At 41.0% G+C, this 27,345-nt stretch overlaps 1 protein-coding gene across 1 annotated transcript; it reads left to right on the top strand.

The window, feature by feature from the left end:
* Window positions 1-27,345, top strand: DYNC1LI2 (dynein cytoplasmic 1 light intermediate chain 2). The gene is made up of 13 exons (XM_053952932.1): window positions 1-130; window positions 769-842; window positions 1,255-1,371; window positions 7,459-7,689; window positions 13,937-14,103; window positions 14,430-14,523; window positions 15,139-15,274; window positions 15,598-15,709; window positions 16,372-16,431; window positions 17,158-17,199; window positions 17,612-17,729; window positions 18,699-18,815; window positions 24,345-27,345. The coding sequence occupies exons 1-13, from the start codon at window positions 36-38 to the stop codon at window positions 24,449-24,451; spliced, it is 1,470 nt and encodes a 489-aa protein (XP_053808907.1). The 5' UTR covers window positions 1-35; the 3' UTR covers window positions 24,452-27,345.

Raw genomic sequence — 27,345 nt, 5'->3', positions numbered from 1 at the left:
CCGGTGAGGTCACTCTTTGTGGCGGCGGCTCCAAGATGGCGCCGGTGCTGGCGGAGAAGAAGCTGCTGGGGCCGGACGGGCCCGGCGGGGCCGAGCTGCCCGGCGAGGAGGACGAGGGGCAGAACCTCTGGTGAGCGTCCGCGGCCGCCCGGGCCCTGCACGGCGGGGCGAGCCCGGGCTCCGCCGGGCTGGAGCGGGCCCTCGGCCGGTCGGGGCCGCGCTCAGGCCCCGCGGGCGGCGGCGGCGGGGCTGGCGGGCAGCGCCGGGGGGTCCGGGGGTGCGTGACGGGAGCCCCGCGGGCGCAGGAACGGGAGAACGGGGGTAGGAAGGGATCGGGGCCCGGGACCGCGGCTCTGCGGGACATCCGCGGGGCCGGCTGCGGCAAAGGCGATCTCGTGTGTTTTCGGCTTTTATTTCTAAAGAACGCTTAAAAAAAATACCTGTAATGGCAGAAAGGCGTGTATCGAATACAGCAATCGATTGTGATGAGAGTTAGTTGAAGAGTAATGTTCTGCAGTATTGCGGCCTCTTACAAAGGAGGAGAACTTAAAATGCCATTCTATGGTTTAGAAATCATAAAAGCTCTTCTGTAGAAGGTGGCATGCTTGTGGTGGTTCAGAGAGCAGTGGGCCTGTGGCTGTGACAGCCCTGCTCGGGCACAGCCCGCATGTGCCGGCTGTTGGGTGCGGATGTGCTGAGCTCATGGTGCTGTCACAGCCGGCTCGCTCCGTGCCGCGGGGTAACGCGGCCGCTCTGCTGCTTCCCCAGGTCCTCCATCCTCAGCGAAGTCTCTACACGGTCCAGATCTAAATTGCCATCGGGCAAGAATATTCTTGTTTTTGGTAAGTAACACACACAACCAGTTGGGTGTTGGTTTGTTGCTTTTTTATTTGTAGAAACAAAGTGTTTTTCAAACACCGATTGGAGCAAACTGACACATGGGTTCGTTACAGTTGGGTTATGTAATTTGATCTGTGATCTTGTTTTGTGCTTATGGATTTACTTTCTCTTTGATTTCCACTGTTAGATTTATAGCCTATTTTAAGTAATAATAAAGAATAAGATAGTTCTTCATTCTTATTGTTCTGATATAAGCCATTAGATTTAGCTGAAATATTTGATAGAGAACAGCAGAGATTCAGAAGTGTACAAGGATGTTTCTCATTAATTAAGCAAGTTGTGAAAAAAATCTTTTCTATGAAGTCAAATGTAATTCTGAAGGTGTCTTTTTTTCCTCTACAAACTTACTGGCAGGTGATGATGGTTCAGGCAAAACCACACTCATGGCTAAAATACAGGGAGCGGAGCATGGCAAGAAAGGAAGAGGACTGGAATACTTGTATCTGAATATTCATGATGAAGACAGAGATGGTAAGTTCGTTTCAAATGCAATCTCTAATTAATTAGCTGCCGTGCTGTTTTAATAATTGTGGTTTGATGAGTGTGTTCTGGGCTACACCCCGGCAGCTGGTTCAGCATGGCGCTGGGAGTTTTGGGTGCTGGTTGTCCATTTCTGTGGAGGGGAAGGTTTCACAGTCAATGTCCGTTCTCCCTCTTGCCCTTCTGAGAGCCTGACCTGTGCCTGGGGCAGGGCAGCTCTGGGGATCCCTTCTGGGCCAGGGAAGATCCCTTTGCTGATGGTGACTTTGTAGCAGCAGCAGTGGCGTTGCTGTGGCTACTTTGTGACTAGAGAAAGGGAGGGATACATCCATAAGAATTTCACGCTCAGCGTGGATTTCTGGACACAGGGTGTTTCTCATAGGGGCTGTATGTGGGATTTTGGTTAGCTATAACAGATGTTTTGCTTTAGTTGACTGAGTGAAGAACGGAACTTAAAGTTGGAATTGGTGTTTCCTTTTCTCAAGTTGGAGCTGATCTCTTTGCCCCTTGTCTTTTTGTTGCTGCTGCTGATCTCATGTCTCTCCTGCATGGAGCGATATTATGCCAAGAGACCATTTAAAATTATCAGATTACTTTCGGGAAGGTTTTGGGACAGGAGGAGATGGGGAGTGAGTTTGTTATCTTTGCTCCTAAATGTGCCTCTGCTGATCTCATTTTGGGCAAGCTGCTTGACCTCCTTGGGTTGGTTTGTCTTTAAAAATGGGGAATGTAAGTCTTCTTATTTGTGACTTCCTTTAGAGCTCAGAAGAGGGAAGCAGTGCTGGTGGTTCATCCCTGTTCCTGGGAACAAGCAGACCAGGAAGATCCTATAATGATATTTTGAAACTGGAGATGCACTGAAGGCTTGCAGGAGTGATTAAGTGCCATATGTGACTGGTGGTTATGGAGATTGGGCCACGTGGCAGGAAGCTGCCTTTGGATACTAAGTTAGGCACAATGAAAGGATGAGTACATTGCCATATCTTCCAGGGGCCTCCTTGCAGTTCCTAAAAATCTTTGGGCTGTAATTTTAAATGCTCCTTTAGGTTATGGGTATAAGTGCTTTTCCACCATGCACAGTCTGCTTTAGTTCTGCATAAAAACTTCAGGGTGGAAAAAGCCCCTATGATTAGGAGGGCTGAGACAGCCTGTGTCAGACCTCTTGCAGCTTCAAAGGAGATGCTATTACAAGCAGAAAAATGTTGGCTGTGCTATTTTTCTTGGTGTTATCTATCAAACATCAAATACATCCCTACAATGGAAATATTTTGGGGCTATTCCTGACTGGCTGAAAGTGATAAGTATTTGAAGTGATTAGGAGAGGCTTGTCATAATAACTCAGGCAGCACTAGCAGGAAAAAAAAAGAGATATTTTTGACTGACTACAGGCTCAGCTGGCCAATTGAGGTCTTCATGCAACCTCTAATGGGTGTGTTAGGAGCTAATAATACGTGCCTTTTCCCTTTCTGTCTCATTAGTGTCATCCGCAAGCAAAATAAATAGCAAAGTGGGTCAGGACCTCCCAGCAGGCAGAGTTAACGCTCTTTCTTCTCTAGGACAGGTTTGGATTTGGTTTTTAAACTCTCTGTGCTTCAGATGAGTGTATGCTCATATCCAGATTGGGGAACAAAGGCTTTATAATTGGCCCACAATTCTGGAAGCCATAAAGAACCTCAGGGTAGGCATTCAGGAGCTCAGGAGTAGATGAATGGTTCTGAGGGTCTCTGCTTTTTATTAGACTCCAACCTAGCCAAGACCGGATCACGAGGATTTCCAGGGGTGCCAGATCAACACTGATAACTGAAACTCTGCAGTGGAGGGAGATGATCTCAGTTTCTTTCCCAGGTGATAGAAGATTTATTTGCTCTCTTAGTCTTATTCTTCTTCATTTCAGATAAGTTTACTCTGTCAAGGAGAAATATTTTCCTCATAATGCTGAGTCATTCATTATCTACTTCCCACTTCCCCCTGGAAACCTTAAGGAAAATCTGTGTTGTTTCCTGTGCCGTGGTCTACCCTCCCTGTTCCTCTTTAAGGGATGTTTTAACCTGGCTGCTCCTACATCTAAAGTAGAATTTTTCTGGATTGTTGGATGCAATCTTGGTTTACAGTTACTTTCCTCCTTAAGATCAGCTCAGCAATTAAATTGTTCTTTTCAGTTTGTAGGAAAGTCCAGGAAGCATCTCTGCCTTGCAGGCCCCCTGTGGCTCACAGAAGTGCCCATGGACTGTTTGGTTTTCCCTGTCCCCTGCTGGTTTCTTGGCAGCTGGAGGCACATGGGCACTGTGCTGTGTCCAGCTGCTCCAGCTCTTCCAGGTGTCACTGCTCAGTGTGACATGTGGGTTTTGGTTCCCAGGGCTCAGGGTACTTAGATTCTAAGTCTGCTACTGAATCTCTGTCTGAAAAGTCTCTTTCCTAGGGAAAAGATACCTTTTTATTTTAAAGTTATATTTTATCACTACCCCAAAAGCTGCCTAGGCCAAGGCTTTTTTGCTCATGAAGAGGTTTGGAGAGACCTGAGAAGCAATCCTGGGAGAGAGAGGATTCTCCTAAATCTCCAGCTACATTATCCTTAGAGCATATGGCTGTTCCTGTGTACATGACACCATAGTTCATCTGGATGAAAGCATTTATAGCACTGCCTGCCTGCAAATTTAGCTTTGAATATTAACTGATCTTGGAGCTCAGGCCCCAGAGTCCTCCATTAGTGGAATTTCTCAGGGAGTGTGGCAAGTTTTAGTTTTTTGCCTGTCTTTATGATGAACAGATGTTTTTTCTCTACTGGTTAGTCTGCTTTTGAGGACTGAGAATCTGAATTCATAGGAGGTAGAAGAGAAGCTGTGCATGATTTTCCTAAAGGATCTGTGTTTCCAGAGTAACTTTCAGAGGCCCTTGCAGGGCCAGGGCAGGGTTACAGTGGGGATGTAGTGCAGACCAGGGAGCCAGACTGCATGGCCTGCTCTGTGTTGTGTGTGTCAGCTGGAGCCACAAGCACCACTGGGACATTTTTCACCTCGCCTGTACCCAACGTGCAGGGAAGAGGAGCCATTCTGGGGTTGCATTCTTACTTGTAACAAAACAAAGCAGTCTTGGGTTTTGCCTCAGATTTGGACTGGCCTCAGTCATATCATATGCATATTCCAGCTGAACTGGTTGTTCCAGGTTGAGCCAAGTCTTGCTGCTGCACTAGTTTCTAATGAGAAGATTCTCTTTTTTTTTTTTTTTTTTTTTGTCAAGATCTTTAAAGTGGTTCTCTTGAATGTTTTCTTTTTTGCTTCTCTTCCCAGCTTGAGCAAGGGATATCTAATTGCCACTGATATCTTTTGAATAGATGCAGATGTAGTTGCAGTTCACAGAATCAACCATGTGCAATAAAATTCATCAAAGCTGGAAAATCTTTTTCAGGACTAAAGGGATAATGGAATATTGACAGGATTTAGAGATGTGATTTTAGCAGCTTTTGTAATAGTCTGTGATAAGTAGCTCCTGCTTTTCCAACAGGACCTGGTAATTGTTTGCTCTGTTTTTGTATTTTGTGTCATGGCCAGTAAGAAGGGCCCAGTTAACATTCATTACTAAGTAGGAGCTTGATGTGATGCTGACAAAGCTGAATTTACCACCAAGTCCTTGCCAAATTGTGAGCATCCAGTGCTGTATTTTTAAGTGTGTTTTATGTTTTAGCAAATGTAAATCACAAGACATTCCACTGTCCTGTTAGAAAGGAGCAAAACCATTCCTTTTCATACAATGTTACTTTTTTTTTTTTTTTTTTTGCTAGAGTACATTTTAATGTGAGTGCAAGGCTTCCAGGCTTCCTAGCAGATTGATTTTGAGTGGTAGTTCCAGCTGCGTTCTAGTACCACCTGTATTCTAGTTCAGTCTGCATTCTACAGGTTAAGGAAAAATTAAATCCTTAAGGGGAGCAAAGGTGCAGAGCAAACAAAACAATTTTAACCTTAGATATTGGCTTTAAAACATGACTTAGAAGCAGTGAATTTGGATATTATTAATTTTTCTAACTTGCCAAGGTGTGAAAGTCTTTTCTGCAGAGTATTGCCCACGGGAGAATCCATCAGTGGTGAGGAGAGCTGTAAGCTTGTATAAAGTATGGGTAGATTTGCATTAGGTTTTCAAAACTTCCATTCATGCTCCAAGGATACTGTTGTACATACACACAGTCCCTGTCTATTAATAACCTTTAGCTCATAGAAAACTCACAGGGTTTTTATTTACTGGGAGGCTGCTGCTTTAGGGCATGTACATAGGATGTTTCTAGAATGCAGAGAGTCCTGCACAGGTATTTCATGTCTGTTGTGTAATAGCAAACATGTAAATGTGTTCATATTGTGTCCTACCTTGCTCTCTGTTTTTCCAGACTTTTCCTAGACCTTCCCTCTGTCCTCAGAGGTCTTTGGGAGCTCTAGATTCAGACTTGCAGTGCCGTGGGAATCCCTGTGTTGCCAGTGATTGGTGTCCTGAGCAGGGTGAGGGAGGGGAACAGGGCTGGGTTGCACAGGTGCATTTCTGAGCTCTACAGGGCTTACCCTCACTGATCACTGGAGAGCGAATCGAGGGGTGCAGCTGGCAGTGACAGGAGCTGTAAGTTCACAGCGTGGCTGTTGGCCTGTTTGTGTGATGGCTGATGTTGGAATGTCTTAGGCCAGCCCAACAGAACTTGCAACAAATGCTAAACGTAGACTGCCACATACAGCACCTTGATGAGGTGTCTGAAACTGGGCTGCTCAGTAGTTGTGTCCAAGGCCTGATTAAACAGGTAGGATGTATTTAACTGTCATCTTTTCTTCTTCCAGATTTCTTAGCCAAGCTTTTGCCTTTTTCTGCAGTCAGGAGAGGTGGATTCCTTCCCAGAATAAAGTTATGATAGCCATAGTAACTGGATTTATTTTGCGAAGCTGAAAGATTCAGGACACGGAAGTACAGTGAGGCAGAGTAATTATGAAGCTCAGTAGCTCCTTTGAAAATCTGGGTTCTGCAGTGGCTGGTTTGCAGATCTGTGTGTTTCAGAAGTGGCATATTGTGTATGTAGTGCAAGAGAGACTCACTGTTCCCTCTGGATAGCTGTAGTAAAGTAAGGAATACTTAATACTTAGGGAGAGGTACTAGGAAGAGTCTAGAAGATAGAAACAATGGAGTTGTTCTTCTTCAGCAGGAAGTTCTGAGGATAATCTGCGCTCTCTCTCTTTCTCTCGCTCTCTCTTTTCTTTTTTCTATTTTTTTTTATTTGAAATAATTGGTTGTTCATGGTACCTGATACATAATTAATTTCTGGAGGAAACTCCTTTTTCAGTTCTTATACTCTTGCCAAGAGTTCAGTTTTGGGGTAAAATGCCAGCTGTCTGATCCAGCCTATCCCCCTATACTCTGCCTTGCATTCCAACTAAACATCCCGCCACTATCAAAAACACTTGTGGGACAAACACAAAAGCTGCAATACCAGGTCATTTCCCCAGTGCTCATTTGGTCAGGAGGCTGCAGAAGGAGCCAGTGTTAAGTCAGTGTGAGTTAACAGCAGGTGGCACAACCTTGTTGGGAAGGTGGGAAGTTCATCCTGTATTTGCTCCTCCCACTCCTGTGCTAGAAACTTAAGCTGCTTATTGCTGGTATCTTGTTTGCAGCTTATTTCTGCTGGGAGGTTTCTTGAGTGTGTGAAACCAGCTTATGTGTCTGGGAGACACCAAGGGCAGCGTTCATCCCCTGCTGGGCTGGGGCAGGGCAACCCCTTTGGGCCTGCACTTACATATCCCCTGTGTTCTGGGTTCACTGTGAGTGTTTCTAATGCAGGAATGTTGTGCAGCGATTAAAAACTGTCCTGACAGCTGTCCTGGGTAAAAGCTCAAGAACAGAAATTCTCTTTTTAAAGGAAAATATTCTGGACCCAGAAATGAAAGCATTTCTGACTAATATAGGCATTTACACATGAACCCATCCTATAAACAAGCTGGCAAAGTGTGCTGGTAGCTCCTTCCACTGAGCACTGGTACTCTCACCTGGTCATTCCCAGCCTGGCAAAGCAAACCCTGGCATCTGCTGGCTTCCAACTGTGCCCTTTCCTTTCAGATCACACTCGCTGCAACGTCTGGATCCTGGATGGAGACTTGTACCACAAAGGGCTGCTGAAGTTCGCAGTTTCTGCTGAATCCCTGCAAGACACCATCGTGGTCTTTGTTGCAGATATGTCTAGACCTTGGACTGTTATGGAGTCTTTACAGAAATGGGCCAGTGTTTTGCAAGAACACATTGATAAGATGAAAATTCCTCCAGAAGAGATGAGGCACATGGAGCAGAAATGTAAGTCTTTGTGCATCTATACGTTGCTGTTGGTTTTTTAATTAGCTCTCACAACATTTGATGTATTTCTTTGAGTCAGTGTTTTGAGAATGGGTTGGATAAAAATTACTCTTAAGTTGTGATTGCAACACTAATTCAAATATACTGTGTTAGGCTTTAAAACAACTCTTCTAGTTTTGCTGTGCTGAGAAAACATCAGGTGAATTATTGGTCTAGATCCTGGGCAATAATGAGATATTGATAATTTGATTTTTAAAAAGGGCAATTTGAAAAAATAACTCAATAAAATGACAGATTCAGTTTTTAAAAGATGGTGACAAAGTTCAGTGATGAAGTGAGATGTCTGGTTTGCTGTGATATCTCAGCCAGGTCCCATTCCCATACTGTGGTTGTCTTACAGAAAGTCTCTCTGCCCTTGTTTTTCTGGTGGCTCAGAACTGGTTCTGGTTTCTGTGAACCTGGTGCAGCTAATTGTGTCTCACTACATCCATTCCTACCCTGTGACTTTAAGAATGTTGTATAAATTAACCTTCTTTCCTGGCATATCCATGGCAGGATGGAATCTAGCACTGGCAGGCAGTCATTGTTGCAGTATTGGATCCTGCAGTGCTTTCCTAAAGTGTCATTGAATGCTTCTTAAGATTTTTTTTTTTTCTGTTTTCATATTGAATTACTCCAAAATAAATTCCTTCAGGGGAAAAGACCTTAGCAACTTCTAGTCCTTTCAGATGAAGTAGATTCAGACTGATCCTTTGTGCTTGCTGCTTTTGCTCCGGGCTGGTGGCTCTCTGTGCTGGAGTGTGGAACCCTTGCAGATATGATCTGGTAGGTTCCTGAGCTACCTATAGCGAACAGTGTGATCTGTTTGACCTGTGAGCACTCAGGTGTATTTGTATAGCTGATAATCCTTTCTGAATGTTAAATATTATGTTCCCAGAAGCCTTGTGACTACAGCATACCAGCTGCAGCTTAAACTTAATAATCAAAACCACCTGGGTTGGATCATCAAGTTACATTTAAACAAAAAGTAAAATATGAGAGTTTTTAGGGGAAAACAACATGCATCAGAGATTTTTTGGGAATGGGAAATGGAAAGGCAGTTCTAGTATCAAAATCCAGTACTTCACCCAATTTTCACATTTGTGAGACACAGCAAATGTTATGGCAATCTAAATAAAGGGCAAGTTTGTGCACTTAAATTTTCCTTTTGAAAAGAGAAGCTTTTCAGCCTTCCCTTCACAGTGCACTCTGTGAAGGAGCTATGGCAAAGCTCAAGTGCCCTGTCTGAGGTACTTAGAAGGCTTTCCAATAGCAGTATCTTAGAGAATTCTAAATTAAAGTATCATGGGAACTCCTGCTTTGTTCTGAGCTCTCCTGGAGTCAAGGGAAGAGGAGATGGGAGAGGGGCTGAGTTCCCCCATGTCTGGCTCCAGGGCCATCCCCTGGCTCAGCTGTGGCACACAGGGCCCTGATATCTTCAAATTTCCATCTCCTGTTCTCAGGCCTTGTGCAGGACCCTTGTGTCACCTGGACACATCTCTGGCTTCTTGCAGACTTTCCCTAGGGCCAGCTCTGTGCTCAGAACTTTGGCCACCATGTCCTGTAATTCTCTTAGCAGCCTGTGCTGAGGAAAGGCCCGTTGTAACTGTGTCAGGGTAATGCACTGGCCAGGGTAGAGCACACGTGCCTGGTGACTGCCTTAGGACTGCTGCCCATCCTAAAGCTACACAGCAAAGCTCTCCTTACTGAAGTCCTGCTGCCTGTGCCTAACTCCTGGGTTAGGCTGCCACTTAGAAAATGAAGTCACTGGCTTGCAACAGCCCAAATATGTAAAAACCGGGATAATAAAGTTCACATGAGGGCAGTTGAAACATAGAAATGAAGCGCAGAGTGATGGGATGTGCCGAATATAAGCTCCCTGCAGCATAAGACCACATGGATGGATGTGTTTCCTGACTTCTCCTGCAGAGTATTCCCCTCCTGCTCCTCCATCCTAAGCTGAATGTCCACAGTGCTTTCCCTGGCTGTCACACTCAGCACCAGGAACCTTGGGGAAACACTGCCCAGTCCTGCCCCACTGGCTTCCACTGGAAGTACTGCAAGGTTGTTCCTTCTCCATTGCCAAGGTCCTAAGGGTTTCCAGAGATGCCTTTGTTAGCTCACCCTTGTCAGTGCAGCTGGACTTTGGACTGCTTGTCTCTGCTGGCAGGGTTTGGGAGGCCTTTCTGCACCCAGCCCTTGCTGCTGTGTTTGCTGGTTGAGATTCTGACTCTTGGCTTGCCTGGCTGGGTGAGAAACTTCCCTTTGGAGTTAAAGAGCTTCCAGAGTGGGCAGCAGGACACACATGGAAGCCACAGGCTGCCTTCTTGGGAATGTACCCAGAGCATTGCCTGACTACACTCACTCCATCACTGAGCTGCTCTGGGGGTTCCTTGCTAAGAGCTTGGCTAATGTGAAGTCAGGTACATAATGTCAACTATGTCCATTTAATTCAGGCTCCATTGTGATTATTCATTATTTGAATAACAAAGATTTGAATAATTATTTCAGGGATGTTGCCTCCCTTTTTAAGACAGCCGAGCAGATAAGGTGGCTGTCAGGAGTCAAGAACTGCAGAAAGGAGGTGCACTGGTAAAATGGCAATTACACCAATGACCTCTGGGGTGTTTGAAGCTAAAGAATTGAAACACAGTAACATGTTTTTGCAAATTGTGTACTGTCCCATTCAAGCTGAATTAGTTGCAGATTGTCCACCTTTTTGCTTTTCTGATTTGACATAGAGCTGAAAGATTTCTTAAGCTAAAAGATTAAAAAAATAGTTTATCCAAATATCTTCTGTCTAGGAATTCTTTTCACAAGACTGAAATTTTTAATGATCAATAAAGATAGGGCACCAAAAAAGCTAAAAGTGATTGTGAAACTTGAAAGAATGTAAATATGGAATGATTGTCTCAGAAAAATATTCTTCATTTTCCTCATTTTGCTGTTAGGGCCTTTGGGATTTATCCATTTAAGTTGTAACATTTGCCTGCATTTCCAAATTGCAGTTAAAGAGCACTCCAAACCTGAGCAGATTACTGTGGCTGGAACAACCAAACCTAATAACTGAGAATTGCTGTCTCAGTGGTGCTTCCAGTCAATGCATATCCTGAGTGATGCAGCAGTTTTTGATGGGGTTACCTTGCAGTGCCTCATGTGACTAACAGCAACAAAACAGTTTGCTGGAACCTCTCTTTCATTTGCTGTGTTTAATGCAAAACTCTAAAGAGCCACAAGTTTGGTAGATAAGTCATCACTCTGTAGTGGAGGTGTGATTTTAATGGCACATCATCACCTGGTGAGAATTATTTAAACATAATAGGCCATTCTGAATACTCAACCTTAGTGATGGGTGGCAGAATATTACAGATTTCCAAAGGAACTGTTGTTTTTCTCGCTTCCTATTTTATGTGCATCATCTTAGGAGTATTTCCTGTTGAAAAACCTTAAATCAAAGTAATTTTCACCACTTCTTAATAAAGAAAGGAGTTGTTTTCCATACCATATAGAAGATGATTCCTCAATTAGACCTGTGGGGAGGAGACAATATTCATAGCTCATAGAAAAAAAGGATGAATGAAAAATTTCATGAGCTGTTTGGATGTACAACTTTATATCCTTTATATATGGATACTTTATATCCATTAGAAGCCTGAGAATGAAGCTCAAATGAGACATAGCTCTGTAAGAAAAAATAGGAAATTGCTGTGTGTCAAATAAATGTTTTAACTGCAATAAGCTGCTTTATTACTTTGTGGGAGTGCAGTTTGTTCATCGGGGCATCTGACAGTGCCAGGGGTCTAGGTTCACTTGGATTTCTTAGGACTAAATTTTGAAGGGAATGGGGGTTGAGTGGAAGCCTGGAGCAGTGTTGAAGAGCCTGTTGCTGTCGGGCAGTTCCACTTGTTCCTGAGTTCAGGTGGTGTCTGTGTGCTCAGGGTGCTGTAGTCAGAGGGTCTTGCTCTGGCTGGTACCTTCTGTAACTCAGCAGTTGTTTGTTCAGGGCTGCCCTGTTGGCCCCAGCATTGTGTCCCATTGCTCCGTGTCTGGCAGGGGTTAATGCCAGGCCAGGTGCATCCCTGGGAATCCACACAGAGCTCAGCTCCACACGGAAAGGTTTTCTCCCTCTGTGTGTGAGGTGTGGCCTTGGTGCTGCTGCTGGGTCCTGCTGACTCCTGGGGCAAGGAGGGGCTGGGAGTTGTGGCTCTCTGGGATTGTGCCCTTCATTCCCATTCAGCAGAAATTCATGAGGATGAAACCATTAGACTTCTGAAATTTCCACGTTGCATTTGCTCTTATTTACATTTGTAAAATTCTTAGAGCATCTTGTATTTTCTCATGTTGTGGAGTGTTACTCTTTTTGGGAGAGGCCTTTTTTCCCCAAATTTGAAGGCGTTTATGCTCAGTAAAGAAAAGATTGTTTTGCAAAACTCAGGAAAGGAATCCTGTCTGATTATAATGCTGTGGTAAATTGAGAGCTGTATTGTCAAATAGTCTTTTCTGTGTGATTAAGTCAGAGAGACTCATCTGAACCATTGTGGGAGATGCAGATGCTGTTCTTTAAACTGCTCTAATACACTTGGCCTCAATAGTAAATAGTAATGGGAAAGCTAATAAAGGAAAGAGGTACTTCAAAAAACTCCTTTTCTAGTTAAATGTTTTTGGTGAGATAATAAACACGTGGAATGTGCAGAATATATGATGGAATTTTGATTTGCTGTAGCTGACTAAGAAACAGTCCTGGAGAAAGCATCCTTTGGAGCACTGCTGTTTCTTCTCCACAAGAAGGCACTGCCTCCCCACGTTAAAAGCAACTGCATTTGGTTTCAATTTGTTTGTATTTCCTTTCACTCCAGCATATATTGAATTGGTGATTGGAAGTCTTATGGTCTATATTTAGTTTGGGGATTTCAGGATTTTCTCTGGAATGGAGCTCTCTTCTTTTCCACAAGAATCACACAATTTTATATTTCAACTAAACATTGTAGATTGTGCAGCTTTAAACAGAAGAGTTTTCTGATCTGTTCTTCTTTCCACACACCCATACCACTGCAGGAATGGTTCCTGTTTTGAAAAGGTACCATGACTTCTTTTTGCAAGGCTTGTATAAGAAACTTCCCTGAGGTTTTACCACTTCCTAAAGCTCAGGAGGCTCATTGCAGTTCCTTCCCTGGTTCAGAGGGTGTTCTGAGAAGCCTCTCTGTGTGGCTGGGCTGGAGATTGGTGGCTTTTCCAAGGAGTTTTCCTCACTGTCTCTACAGTCACTCTGCTCCCACACTATTTCTAAAATGAAGGAGCCTTTGTGGGGGCAGATCATGGAGTTTGTTTGGCTCTTTCCGTGAGAGTTCCTTATGGCTGAGTGAGGAGGAGAGCCCAGGGCCTCGGGGCAGTGTGTGCCTGGAGCAGCCACATCCAGGACACAGATTTAGCTGGTCTGTGGCTTTTGTCTTGAACAAAAGACATTAAAGTGTAGATTGCAGCCCAGATTTGATAAAGCATGTGTGGGCTCACAGTGCTTTTCCAAAATGGCCTTAATACTAATCCTTAGGTGCTTCAGTATTGGATAGTATTCGGGATTATTGGAGCACCCACTGTTGCCATAAAATTAAAATACTGAAAACATAAAAAGCATTGAGTTTCCTCTGGACCCCACTGTAGTTTTCCAGAATACAAGTGAGTATCTTCAGGTAGCCTGCAGATGCCCTTGAATCTGTGTTTATGCAGGTAGGTTTTAATATTTATAGCATTGGATGCCTGCAACAGAAAGGTAGAGTAATAGGAACTAAAATAATTGTTTGTAAGAAAAAGTGGTTGTTTCAGGTTGGTGTTCTCTGTGTACTTTTACATTTTCACAGTGCTTTCTTCCACAATAGGTACAAATTGCAGGGTATAGGCTGTGTTGCTAAACCACATCTATGTTTTCTGTTGTCAACTGCCCTACAATGAAATGTTCAGGAATATGCATTTTTGCAGATAATTGTGATTATTTATAATGGCTCCAGATCCCACTTGATTTAGCTTCCTGTAAGTTTTGATGGAGGAGTGTTGTGGTGTTGGAAAGGGCAACAAGGCTTAACTTGCATTCAGTTCTCATGTAGTATAAAAATTTAAAAAAAAACCTTGAGATTTCTAGTTAGTTGTAGATTAATTATGATTTTAAAAGAACTAGTTCCTTTGTTGTAGCCTAAGAATTTCTCTCTTTTAATAGTTATAAAGGAGTTTCAGGAGTATGTAGAGCCTGAAGAAGGTTACCAAGGATCGCCACAGAGGAGAGGCCCCTCATCTGGCCAGGAGGATGAACATGTTTCCCTTCCCCTCGGAGACAACGTGCTGACTCACAACCTGGGCATTCCCGTGCTCGTGGTGTGCACAAAAGTGAGGCTCTGCTTCTCTTTGCTGCTATGCGTGGGCTTCTCTGTTAAAGGCATGCTTTCTGCAGACAGGCAAAATGAACTCTGGATTAACAGTGGAGGGATTTGTTCTACAAGTGAGCTTCTGCCATCGACATCAATTTTTACTTTGATGGAATAGTGATAACCTTATCAATTATATGTTAATTACTTTAGCGTTTGATTTATCAATGCTATTTTAGAACCAGAGACTCAAATGTGATGGGAGTGTGTAAGATAAGGGAAGGTGTTTTAAGATGTGCTGGGATTAAATTCCTGGGTTTTTCTGGCTTGTTTTCCTGCCTCTCCCAGTGTGATGCAGTGAGTGTCCTGGAGAAGGAGCACGACTACAGGGAAGAACACTTTGACTTCATTCAGTCACACATCCGCAGATTCTGCTTACAGTGTATCCTTTTCTGTGCTCAGGAGATTGCCTCTAATCTGGAAGCAAGAAGAGATGTTTTCATGTTGAATTACACATAACATTCATCCAAGAAATTGCTCTGCAAGATTGCTTGGTATTTAGTTATTGGTTAGAGTATGTGCTACACGTACCTAACCTTAGGTAAGTATGTATAGCATTTGTTTTTTTGAAAAAGTTGACAGGTGTATAAAATATTTTATAGTTTTTTAATTGTGCATGGGACTTGGACCTTTTGTTCCTTTACAAAGCATTGGCCTTACATTTTGTGAAGTGTTCTTTCTTCAGAATTTGCAATTTCCATGTAAGCCTGAGATCGCATGTGTGTATTAAGTTTTTGACTTTTTCCAAGTGAAGTAGGATGCAGTTTCCATGTGAGCCTGGGAGGATGGATAACTTTTGTGTATGTCAAAAAAAAGTGCCATGAGCCTTGCCCTGTTATATCCCTTCCAGCCCTGCATACTAAATGTCTCTAGTTCTGCCTTGAACTACTGCTCAAGGATAAGTCTAGTAGCTATAAATCTATTAACTCCTGTTTTGAAATTCTTATTATAATTTAGAAACTGTATATTGCCTAATTTTCCTTAACTAGAAGCCCAGATGGGGCCGCCTTGATTTATACATCAGTTAAGGAGGAGAAGAACCTTGACCTGTTGTATAAGTACATTGTACATAAAACCTACGGTTTCCAGTTTACCACGCCTGCCTTAGTGGTAGAGAAGGATGCAGTTTTTATGTGAGTCACTGGGACAAGCAGCACAGTGTCAGAGGGGTTTTTATTTAGCACTGCACTACATGTAACATGGATATAAAAGTAAATTGAATGGTATGTTGTTCAAAAGCTTAGTATGCAAGTCTTGTGGAATCCCAGATTTAAACAGCAACTTAGTGCATATTACTTGACTCAGACTATACCACTCCAGTTTTTGTATCCTTGGAATTTAGCTGAGAAATAGGGCTGATCTGTAGGGAAATTGCCTTATTTAAGTAGAGGGCAGTAAATAAATGTTCTCAATAAATGTTGTTTGCAGAAAAATCAAAAGCTTTATTTCTTTACAGACCTGCTGGTTGGGACAATGAGAAGAAAATTGCCATTTTACATGAAAACTTCACAACAGTAAAACCAGAAGATGCGTATGAGGACTTCATTGTAAAACCTCCTGTCAGAAAGGTAAAAAGGGGTTATTTCTTTCTGTACCACAAAAAATAAGTAGAGTTTGCTTGAATGGCTGCTAAGGACTATTAATATTGAAGAACTCCAAATGTAAATGTAACCTTTTTTTTTAATCTAAATATGTGAAACGTCAGGCTTTCATTTATTAGTTATTTAAAATACTGCAAGCAAACCCAGAAACCATGAATGAAAGGCAGTCCAGGAATAGCTATTTTACATTTACTATTTTTGCATGCATGGGGCAGAAACACACCCAGAAAATGGAGGATTCTCTTGTAGGACATTTCCATTTGTACTCACATGGCTTTGAGATTGCCATGTGAAGGCAAAGCAAGATCATCTCAGTTTGTTGAAGAGATGCTGATGAGATCAATATCCAAACTTAAGAGGAATGTGGCTACTTACCAAGTGCTCATCTCTGTAGGACAGTGCTGGCATCACTGTTCATCTGCTCCAATATTTTTTTATTTTACAGTATTTTTTAATGGCAACTTCTTTAATGGTACTATTATTTTAAATGTGAAAGAACAGTTAAAAAAAAAGTGAACAATAGTCTTAAAGATTTGCCCTTCTCTCTTCCCTTTTGATCACCAAAGCATAAAAACCAGTTATGGTAATTTCAATTTTTACTTATAACAACAAAATGTTTTGTTCAACAGTTAGTCCATGATAAAGAGCTGGCAGCAGAAGATGAGCAAGTATTTCTTATGAAGCAGCAGGTAAGAATGGAAAAATGAAAATAAGTCCTTACTATGTAAGATTTCACTTTAATTTCTCCCTTGTTATTGCCTTTAATTTTTCATTCCTCATTTAAATCACCAGGTAGTTGTTTCTCAGCTTTGCAAATTCAGATGTAATTGTGAAGTAAGACTTTATTCTAACAAATGCAAGTAGGAAATATGGTCACTTAACTTGGCAAGTTGCAGGGAAGATATGCTGAAAACAGAAAGAAGGTACATGGAGAAGAGGAAGAAGAGACTTTGTATTTCACCACAAAGTTGTACTGATCTGTGAAATAGAAATACTTTTAAAACCTAACATTTGAGCATTGCAGTTTCCTTACAACCAGAGGCTTGAAAGACTTCAATATGTCAAATTTGGCTATGATGTAACTTGTTATTTTCTTTATTACTCTATAGTTTAAAAAATATTACAATACTTCCCTATCAAGGTGATTATAAATGTCCTGGTGGTTACAGACTGGGGTGTCTGTGGTTCTGGCTTTGAGTTCTGCACTGGCTGTGTGAGACAAAGGCCCAAAGCTTATTTACTCCTTGCAGTCAGTTCTCTAGAGGCAGAGTGGGGAAGTATGGAAATATCAAAGAAGAATCCTGTAAATATCAAGAAAACGATCAAGTAAATTTATGGTTACTCAGCTTCACTGTATTTTATTCCTCTGTATTCTTTGAAATATATTTAATATGCTTAATCTGTTGTTTTTGCAGTCATTCCTTGCCAAACAGCCAGCAACGCCTACAAGAGCATCAGTAAGTAGATCCAAGGAAAAGAGTAGGAGGTGTTTTGTTTCCTTCAAGGGAAAAGGGAATGATTCTAACCTGCAGAGGTCCATTTTTTATATTTAAATGTAGCCTATATAATATCCTCAAATTGCAGAAAGGAAATAAATAATGAAAATAAATAATGAAAATAAATAATAAAATGTTGCTTATGAATTCACTGTGGAAATACTGGATTATTGAACTGAAAATTTCCTGCAGTGATTCTGCCTTTCCTGTAGTAGAGGCGCATCCCCAAAATAACGGATGTTTTGGGTGCTTGTTTGTTTTATTTCTCCAGAGTGCCCATAGAAAGGCTGAAAAAATATATGATGTTAAACTTGTTTAATGTAACTACTCCTGTGAAATTCTTCTCTGATTTGTGTGATTTGGACTTTTAAAGGAATCTCCTGCAAGAGGCCCTGCAGGATCCCCAAGGACTCAAGGCAGAGCTGGTCCCGCCAATGTACCCAGTGCCTCACCAATCACATCAGTTAAGAAACCAGATCCAAATATTAAAAGTATGAATGAGCATTTTACTGTTCTATCATATGTTATTTCCCTTAATGTGAATCCTCTTCTGTAGAAAGATTTGGGTATTTATTCACTAATTGTATAGTTAGTTTAATAACAGAAATGCATTTATGATACAACTTTGGATTGAATTTTTTCTTTTGTGGTCATTTGTGTGACTTGGAATAGAGTTCTGTCTATTCCAGCAGTAAGACAAAGGTCAAATGCATCCTGATTTCCTCAAATTGCCTCAATACATTTATTCTGCATCAGGTGGATTATTAGGGTGGAGACTTCTCTAAACTACAAAGAGTTTTATGCTTCATATCACTTAGTCTGGAATCCACAGCAAACCCTGTTCCACTAAGCCCTCTCTGGAATGCCATTTGCTGTAGCAGATGGAGTCACTTGGAAATGAGATCTTTCCCTGAGATGCAGCTCCATGGTATTGAGGGGTTTCTTTCCCTTCTGGGCATTAAGAAGGTCTGCAGGGCCAGTGTTGTTTTTGTTGTGCACTGTAGGGCCATGCCTCACTTCCAGAGGGTAAAATGCCCTTCTGGGTCCTGTCTCATTGCTGAATTGCCAAGTTTTGATTTGTTAAAAGCAGTGTGGCATGAAAGGCTGTACTAGAACATCTATGCAGGTTGCTAATGGTCTTATCAGTCTTTGAATTTCATGTCTGTACTTAATACTGTGCTCTTGGCTTTTACATTTATTAAAAACTTTAAAATGTACAAATATTTAGATTAACATTTCATTACACCCCCCCAATCATTCCAGAAAAGCAGGAATGTGCATTCAGCTATCTCTGCCTATGCCAAGGTATGCAAAGGACTGGGGTATTCAAACTGAACAAGGACAAGACTTTCTCAGAGCTGAGTTTTTTTCCTTGATTGGCAAGAGATTTATATGCATGTGAAAATAAGTTATAATTTACGAGCTCTCAGTGTTCAAAACATATTTGTTTTTTTCTTTAGATAATGCTGCAAGTGAAGGTGTCTTGGCTAGTTTCTTTAACAGTCTCTTGAGCAAAAAGACTGGCTCTCCTGGGAGTCCTGGTGCTGGAGGAGTGCAAAGCACAGCCAAGAAATCAGGTATTGGCCTTGTAATTGCAGTTTGCTTTTAATAGTTTATATGGCTCCTTGGTCCCTGGGTGTGTCTCTTACACTGGTGAGGAAAGTGACAGACCTTGACAGATGACAGTACCAAAATGTCTTTAAAAGAAGAACTAAACTACTGCAACATCACATCTCCAGGGCTTCTGTTAAATTCTGTTAATTCTTAGAGTGATGTTGCACTGGGATTTCAGTGGCACTTGAGTCTTGATCCTATGCTGAAAGTGCTGATTTATTTTTCAACTTCAGAATTCCTTCCTTTCTTTTCTTGATACTTTGCTGTTGCGAAGGAGATGCAGTTTTTTGGGTTTGGGCTGGAGTTAGCAGTGAAACTATTGAAATCTCCCCGGAGTTCAAGCTGAAATGAATCTCTGCTTGTGACAGCTTGAAGTTGTTCACTCTTTAATTATTTAGTATTTTATTGCGATCCAACACAGCTGGTAACACTGACAAATGGGTGCCTTCTGTGTGTGTGCTGTGAGTGCACTGTGGGAAATCCTTGCTGATAAATAATGCAGCAGTTCAGTGAAAATGAAAGAAACCTGTCAGAGTGCTTGGTACCTACCCAGACCTTGGTGCTGCAAAATGCATTGTCCACCTGACAGATGGAATTTACTGCTTTCTTTGACTGTTTCTGTTCAATACCAGCATTCCCATCACACTGAATGTTCAGGAGCTTTCCTTCCAGAATTCTTTTACTATTAAATTATTGATCGATACACTACTTCTGATCCCAAGCTTGTGCAATCTTGTGGGTGTTAAATGGTGATGCCAAACCCACAGTTCCTCATATTGAGAGGGGAAGTTAAGGCCCAGACATTCTGAACTGGAGATGAGAAATATCTGCTCCCAGCCACGCTGATGGTTCTGTCAATCAGAGAGCCAAGGCAGTTGGAGTCTGGGTATTTTTTAATTTAATTTTAACGTTTATATATGACGTCTCATGTTCTAAAAGCTCAAAAATGCCTAGGATTGGATTTACAGCAAATCAGGTGTGATTTTTGTGTGTTTTGTTTCAGCATGATGAATCCTGTAAATTTGTCTTTATTAAATTTAATTATTATGAAGATAACAAAAGGGATTTGTATTATATATTATTTCCATAATCATATTGTTTCCGTGTTATAAAAGCACTGAACTAATTCTTTCATAATCCAGAATGCCCTCTTCACTTAAACACTGAAAGATGTCCCCTGCTTCATCAAATGCAGCCTCATGTTTTATTCACAAAGTCAAAGTAACTTTTATAGAAATAGAACTGGAAATATTTTTAGGTGTTATTTCATCCATGCTTTCTATCTGAAGCGAAGTCAGGTAGAACATGAGTAGTGATTAAAAATCAAACAGACTCGGAAATAAAAGCTGTAATGTCACCTTTCCAGGAAGCCTATTCCAGTACTTAATTTCTCAGTTACTTTTTTCCCTTGCCCAGTGTTTCTGAATCCCAGTACTCTTGGTCTTGTTTGGGTGGCAGCGGAGCTCAGTGTAGCCCCTTTGTGTTTGCAGCAGTGTTTGGGTTTGAAAGCTGTTCTCCTTTGCCTGTGACTTGTGTGTGGCCTGCAAGAACAGACTTGTGTGCAGGCCATGTTGTTTGGCTGTGACAGTTCTGTCCCCCTGGCACTCTGCTCACCCCGTTTGCTTTGTGCTCAGAAACAGCTGGAGGTGACAGACATGGCACTGCCTGCCCTAGGAAGGGGGGAGTCGTTCTGTGCTACAGATGTGTTCTGTTCACATCTCTCAGGGGGACATGGGATTGATTTCATCTGTGTGACACTGAGCAGGATTTTTTAATAACAATTCAACCTGTTTAATACAGTTTCTGCCTCTTGGTCGGAGGGTTTCTAGTCTGTATCAAATTCAGTGTCTCAAAAGCTTGTGTGTTTGCTTAGTCATTGTTTTCCATTCTATCATCATGCATGGTAATCTATGTAAATAACTTTTTCCTCAATCCTATCTTTCCAAATCCTTTGTTGTCTCTTCAGGCACACTTACCTATATATCTACTCTTTTCAACAGTGGGACAGGGTAGATTGCTGAATAAAAGTACTGATCAGTGCTATGGATAACTAATGGGTAATTTTATGAATTAAAATCCATTAATTTTTTCTGAAATATCAAGGCTTTTTTTTTTTTTTTATTTCTGTGAAGGTGATGTGAGATGTGATATTGACCACTTCTCCCTTCTCCACAAGACTGTTATCCTTTCATAGAAATGTGGGTGGCTTGGCAGAACTTGTCAGGACAGACCCTGTTGGTTCTTGGGCTTGTAGGCTGTTCTAAGTGCCTAAAACATAACTGCATTTTCTGGAAAAACTGCTAAACTAGTCTGTAATGGGCTTTCATTCTTCTAGAACACTCTGTGCCTTCCAGGACTTTTCAAAGATAACAAGCTTTTTTTGCCTTTTTTTTTTCCCTTGTGTCAGCATTAACTTCTAATTGGAATAGATAATTTCTATTGTAAAGACAATATAATTGTCTCTGTAATTTCTATATAATTGTCTCTATAATTGTCTTCTATAATTTCTAATGTAGAGACAGCAATCATACATCCTTCCTTACCTTCTTTGATTTTGATAGACTAAATTAGACAAGTTCTCTTCTGGCCTCCTTCTAGAGGCTGAGCTCTGTTTTCCCCACTAGTTTCTTGATTAGTTCCCATCATTGCCTTATTCTTGTCCTGAACAAGAATGATCAGAATATTTTACTGAGCTCCAGCAGTTCCCTTTCTTGGGTGGAAGTGCTTCTCCTGAATGATCTCAAGGTTGGCTTTTCTTGGCTACATTGAGTTGGCAGCTCCTATTCCTTTCCTGGCTTTGGTAGCAGAACAGTTGGCTTTCACTCACAGGAGAAGGTGCCTGTTCTTGTCACCTGCTGTGCTCACATCTAATGCGAACCAGTGTAAGATTAAACTGTGCTGAGAAGATAAGTGCTCCTCATGCTGCTCCCTGAAAAGCTCTTGTTGGGTTTGTGAGGTACCTGGTGCTGGTGAGACCAGAAGAGATGACCTGTTCCTTTGTGAAAGAGTTGAGCAAAACATCTTGGAGAAAGCATTATTTCCAGCAGCATCCTCTGTGTGAGTGAATGTGCTAAAATTATCTTTGTAAGCATTTCAAATGTCTAAACTGTTTAAAGAGCCTGGTGTTTTCAGAAGGTTGATGACAAAAATATTTATCTTTAAGGAGACCATCTGTTTCTCTCATAGCTAGGAATAGCCTGGGGTTGAAATGTTGAGATTCTGTCCCAGGATGAGAGTTGTGGATATTCTCAGCTCAGTCAGAGAGAAAGAGAAAGGTTTTCTAACCAGGCAAGAGCCTGGGAAGCAGTTGGGAAAGAATGTAAATAATTCTCTAATCTATCTTGTTATTCACATTGTTTATAGATATGTTCTGCTACTGTGTGTCATTCACTGCGCACCAATGGTGTGAGATGTTTTTACTCTACGACCAATGAAATTAGTCTGCACGATGTTCTCTGTATATAGAGCGGTGCATTTGAAATAAAGGAGAGTTCATTCTCTTTGCCTTCTAATCTGGAGTTCTCTGTTCCCGTCCTGCTCAGCGGTGTCAGAGAGTGACATTGTGGGTCTCAACAGTACTGGTCAGCCTCATTGATGGATTGGTTTCTACTGTGACAATTCTTACCTGAGAAAAATCTCTCTTCTGGGCAGTGTCATGTCCATTTTTCTTGCTGTGCAGTGCTTCTTGTTTGCCTTTGTTTCTGGACTCTATTTGATGTCTAGACCGTGATATTTCAAAAAACTTCAATTGGTTATTTCTGTGGTGGATTATTTTTCTACATCTGAACTTCTATAGTCATACAGTTATTCCATTTATATTCACAAGAAGATTCTTGCAAATTCTAAGGCTGCCTTTCCTCTCTATTCCTGTACAGAGGATAAAGAACTCAGGTTCCCTGCTCTCACTCTCATCCAGCAAGCGGAATTAATTGTACAGAACTAGGGGCATGTAATTGTCCAGAATACCTCTCACTGAATGAGGCCATCACTCCTCGACAAATTTGTAGGGAAACTGAAAGAAAGTGTCACTCTCACTCATACTTGAGGGGAAACTCTTATTTTCGTAAAAAAAGCTCCCTGTATTTCTTCTTCTTTGGAAGGTGCTCCCCATGGTGGTAAAGGGGGGAGTGTGTTCCCCTGCACTGTGAGAGTTTTTCCTGTCCACATGAGGTATTTGCAGGACACTGCTTGGGGTTATTTTGGAGCCCTAAGAAGCCAGTTCATCCAGCACAAAAAACGAAGTCATAGTTTTTGTTTAGATCTGCTCTTGTTTAAGTGAAGATTTTGTGTGGCCTTTATTGTTTTTGGGTTTAGGCTTTTTAAACTCCCAGGTGCCATTAGTCTACACGTGAAGTGTTTTGTATTTTAAGTTCTGTTACAGTACATTAATTAATGTACTAACTCCCAAATTTTGCTTAAATACTTCTACTTTGAGTAGATGCTGTGTAGAGTGCTGTGGCTTGTGACTAGTGCTTAGGTCTAAAACCTTCCTAGTGATTAAAGGTAACTTTTTAACTTGGTTATGTCTTTGTACTTTGGAAAAAAACACTTGAATCTCTACCAGTCAAATCTTGCCTTCTTAATGTTTTCAGCATGTACCCTGGAAAAAATCCACAAAATATTTCACACACATTTGAGCTGGAAAACAGATGCTTGTTAAATTCTTTGGCTATGTAAGGAAGCTGTACATGGTTATATAATATACTTTTTGTCTAAAAGTGTAGCTTTTTAATCTTAAATGCTTGTATGAGCCATGCATTAGGATATATTGTTCCAGTTTTGGTGATGAATTTGTCTGTGGGTTTATAATTTTCAGAAACACTGAAGTAAGCTGATGGTTCAGTTTGGGAATTGTTAAAAAGTTCTGAGTCTAATATAGAAATGTAAGATATGCCTTTCCATGAAATACTTCAGCGTGTCTGGTTCCAATTGAAGAAGTGCTTTGAAATGCCTGCTTGGAGATATTACATGAGTATGCAATTCCTGTCCCCTTTTTAAGGGAAGCGTTGGCTGTAGATACGAGAGTTCTTCCTGTTACTTGTTTCATTTTCAAATGCAGTGGGTACAAGTGCAACCAAATAAATGGGATTTCTTTTTTTAGCAGGTGTCCTACATACCTTGTGCTTAAAAGTTGGGTTTAAATAAAGTCCTTGCTATCAATGCCAATAATAGAATTGTGTATAGTTGATTTTTACGGAAGATTCTAAATATAGTTATTTTTAAATGTTGCTATAAACATATCACTGGTGCTGGTGTGCTTTTTCCTGCTGTGTAGTTCAGCTTTTCATCTCTTTAAAGTGAATCAAACCTGAGTATCAGATTTACACAAAAAATACCCTGCATTGTGCGAGGCTCTGTAGCCTTTGGCAGGTGGCAAAATAATGAGAAATAAATCATATATTGTCATCTAAAGGTGATTCATTGAACACTTGTGCTTCTTGGTTAAAACATTTCGCTGAAACTCAATTGCTTTGTGTTCTTTTTCTCTCCAGGACAAAAGACAGTTTTGGCAAATGCTCAGGAGGAGCTGGACAGGATCACTCGCAAGCCTGACCCCATGGTAACAACAAACTCTCCTCCAACAGAGAACGAAGCTTGATGGGCAGAACAATGCTGATGTAAATGACCAAATAACTATGTATAGTGATCTGATAAGACCAGGATTTTTCTGCTATGGCAGATGCTATCAGTTTTCTCGGGGCAGGGGGAATGAGCTTACTACATCATTGCCTTGTCCCAGTAAAAAGTGCACATTCAGGAAGTTTGCATATAAAATCCCTCTGTATAAGATAACCATTTAGAGTTTATATAGGGCAATTCTTTTGGTTTGGAGGTAAAACAGGTGCAGCTGCATTTCCTGTTGTGAAGAACACAGAGAAGCAAAATGGAGAATTCTCTTAAAAGTACTACTGACTGCACACAAGGCAAGGAAGAGAACTGAAACCCTCTTTCAGAGTTTCTGGAATTGGCTACTTGTATGTTTGCAATACATTATATTCTTGGAGTGGTGGTGGTGGAACAGCATTAACTGGGGGAAAGACGCCGAGGTGGGGAATGGAGCCCTAAAAGGGGAAACGGATTTGGGACAGCAAGAAACCAGAATGTTGGATTGACTGGAGAGGAGCAATGTTGTCAAATCCTGTGTTTCACAGGGGGTAAATAGTCACTGTTTTTAAAAGACTACTTTACATTGGAGAATTCCAGGCCAAACACTAAGAACCATGGGAATTTATTCTTGTTATAAATCTTGTTTTAGTTTTTAAAGAAGTCTTAAGAGTGTGGATGCCCTTTCTGGTGTAGCTGACAAAGGGAGAAACTAAACTTGTTTAGCTCCAAGTGCCTGGCACAGTATGTGATGTGTCTTTAGAAGGTGCTTGAACTTATTGTGCACTGTAGTACAAACAGTCACTGTTTGGTTTTATTTGAAAAACAGTAGTTTTGGCAATTTGTATTTAATTTTAAATCCTGTTTTCTGATAGCTTCTGCCTTTTTTATGCCAAGAGGCTGGCCTATGAAGAATGGTGGGTGACGGATCATTTTCCCATAATGAAATGTGCTACAGAACACTCTCAGTATTTTTCTTTCTTACTTTTTTCTAACTAAATATTAGCTACCAAGCTAAAATGGATTCCTGCCTTACACCTATGGAGGTTTTTAAAAAAAACTTTCAAGGCCCTAGTTCCAACCACATCTGCTGCAGGTGCAGCCAACTCCAAATTCTGAAGGTAACCTAAAAAGTATGAATGTGTACACAATGGACATCCTGAAGAAGTTGTTTTGTGTTTTCTTTCATGTAGCATTTCATTTGGAAAGATGGGTTGTGGTTGTCCCTGTTGCTCTAAGGGAGCCCTGTCCATGGTCACATAAACCCTCATTCTGTACAAACAAACACAGCTGCAGTGGTTACTGAAATGGCACTTTGATTTTATACATGGTATGCTTGTTTTACATGGACACACTACCAGAAATTAAAAATACCAAGCATATTCTGTGCTCTTAATGCTGAAGGGATAAACCACAATTTGAATTATACAGAGTTTACTTTTTATTGATATGAACTTGTTGTACTAAATCCGATGTCTGGATATTACTTCCCTAATATATATTGCTACTTAAAGATACAGAATTAGACTGACCACTAACACAGTGCTAGGTGTTAACTCCTATGTTACAGCAAGAGGCTGTTCGTGTAAGTCTGTCTAGACATTTAGAAAGCTAAGAGTATTTACTTGCCTCTTTGACAAACATTATCATGAGTATGTTACTTGTGCCAGTTGTTTTTTTGTTTTTTTTTTTTTAATACTCTTATTTTTTTCTTTTCTTTTTTTTTTTTTTTTTTTTTTTTTTTACTTTTTTAAGAAATGGTATGACCTGAAGTTATACAGTTGTCTAGATAACAGACTAAGACTGTGGCTGGCTGATGGTGATGTGGATGCACTTTCTGGTGTAATGGGTGCCAGTTGCAATTTACCACACCAGAAGTAATTACACACTGTCCTCCTGACACTAAGAAGTGAGATTGGAGACTAAACCATCAAAAATTGGACAGGAAAACTGAGGTGTGTGATTGTAATGGCATAGTTTGAAAACCTCAGTCTGAAACTGCCTTTTTTGTCATGTAACCTGATAAGCACTTTTCTAGCAATATGGCTAAAACTTACAGTTTAAGTATTTTCCAGATGTATAAAAATGTTGAGTATACTAAAATGGATCAAAACTGTTACTGTGTGATAACTTACCAGCTTTGAAGAAAGACAAAACAGGGACAGATTTCCAGTTTCTAATTGCAAGTGAATGCTCCTAGTTTACTGAAGAGAGGTGTAAGTAATGTAGCATCCTGTGGGTGCCAAAGCCTGCTGGCTTTGGTGAGCTGCACAGTTGTTATTCTGGTGTCTTCAAGCATTGGAACCAAAGGCCAAATGCAAACAGCCTTTACATTTTCAAGTGAAACTTCATTTTATTTGCAGATACACTTGTATGGTAGACTGTTTAAACTATTATATGCCTATATTTATATGCATTATAGTGACTGCATCTACTGTTCATGTTTAAACTAAGAAAACAAAAGATGAAAGCATTCAACTTGAAGCAAATAGAAAACTTTAAAGATTGGCCCTCCATAAAAATGCTGTGGTTATGCTGCTTGATTTTAAGTTTGCACTTTTTTTATTGGCATTTTAAAAAAACCAACTGTTTAAACTGAACAGAATTTTGTATTTTATTTAATTTAACTACGTTGAAAGTGACTGCTCTGTACATCGTGAACTTAACAATATACATGCTGTAAATGAAAGTTCACTGTCCTGTATACTAAGTTTATTGGTTTTTCTTCCAACTTAACAATTAGGACTGCAAATGTATGAAACAAACCTTAGTCCACTTGTATGGCTTTAACCAGGTGCAGTATGCAGTCATGTGGAACCTTGCTTTCTAGTGCTGGCAAAACGAGGACGTCTTTAACCACTGGCTTCAATAAACATGAATCCAGACTGC

The sequence above is a fragment of the Vidua chalybeata genome, chromosome 11 (genome assembly GCF_026979565.1).
Source record: "Vidua chalybeata isolate OUT-0048 chromosome 11, bVidCha1 merged haplotype, whole genome shotgun sequence".
NCBI lineage: Eukaryota > Metazoa > Chordata > Aves > Passeriformes > Viduidae > Vidua > Vidua chalybeata.
The sequence above is the reverse complement of the archived record's forward strand: the minus strand, read 5'-3'. Positions and strand labels throughout refer to the sequence as shown.

Bases quoted from the DNA above. Each gene is read 5' to 3' on its own strand.
- DYNC1LI2 (XM_053952932.1), top strand. From the start codon at position 36: ATGGCGCCGGTGCTGGCGGAGAAGAAGCTGCTGGGGCCGGACGGGCCC. The intron at 1,372-7,458 runs GTAAGTTCGTTT...CTTTCCTTTCAG, and splicing joins TCATGATGAAGACAGAGATG to ATCACACTCGCTGCAACGTC. The intron at 16,432-17,157 runs GTAAGAATGGAA...TTGTTTTTGCAG, and splicing joins TATTTCTTATGAAGCAGCAG to TCATTCCTTGCCAAACAGCC.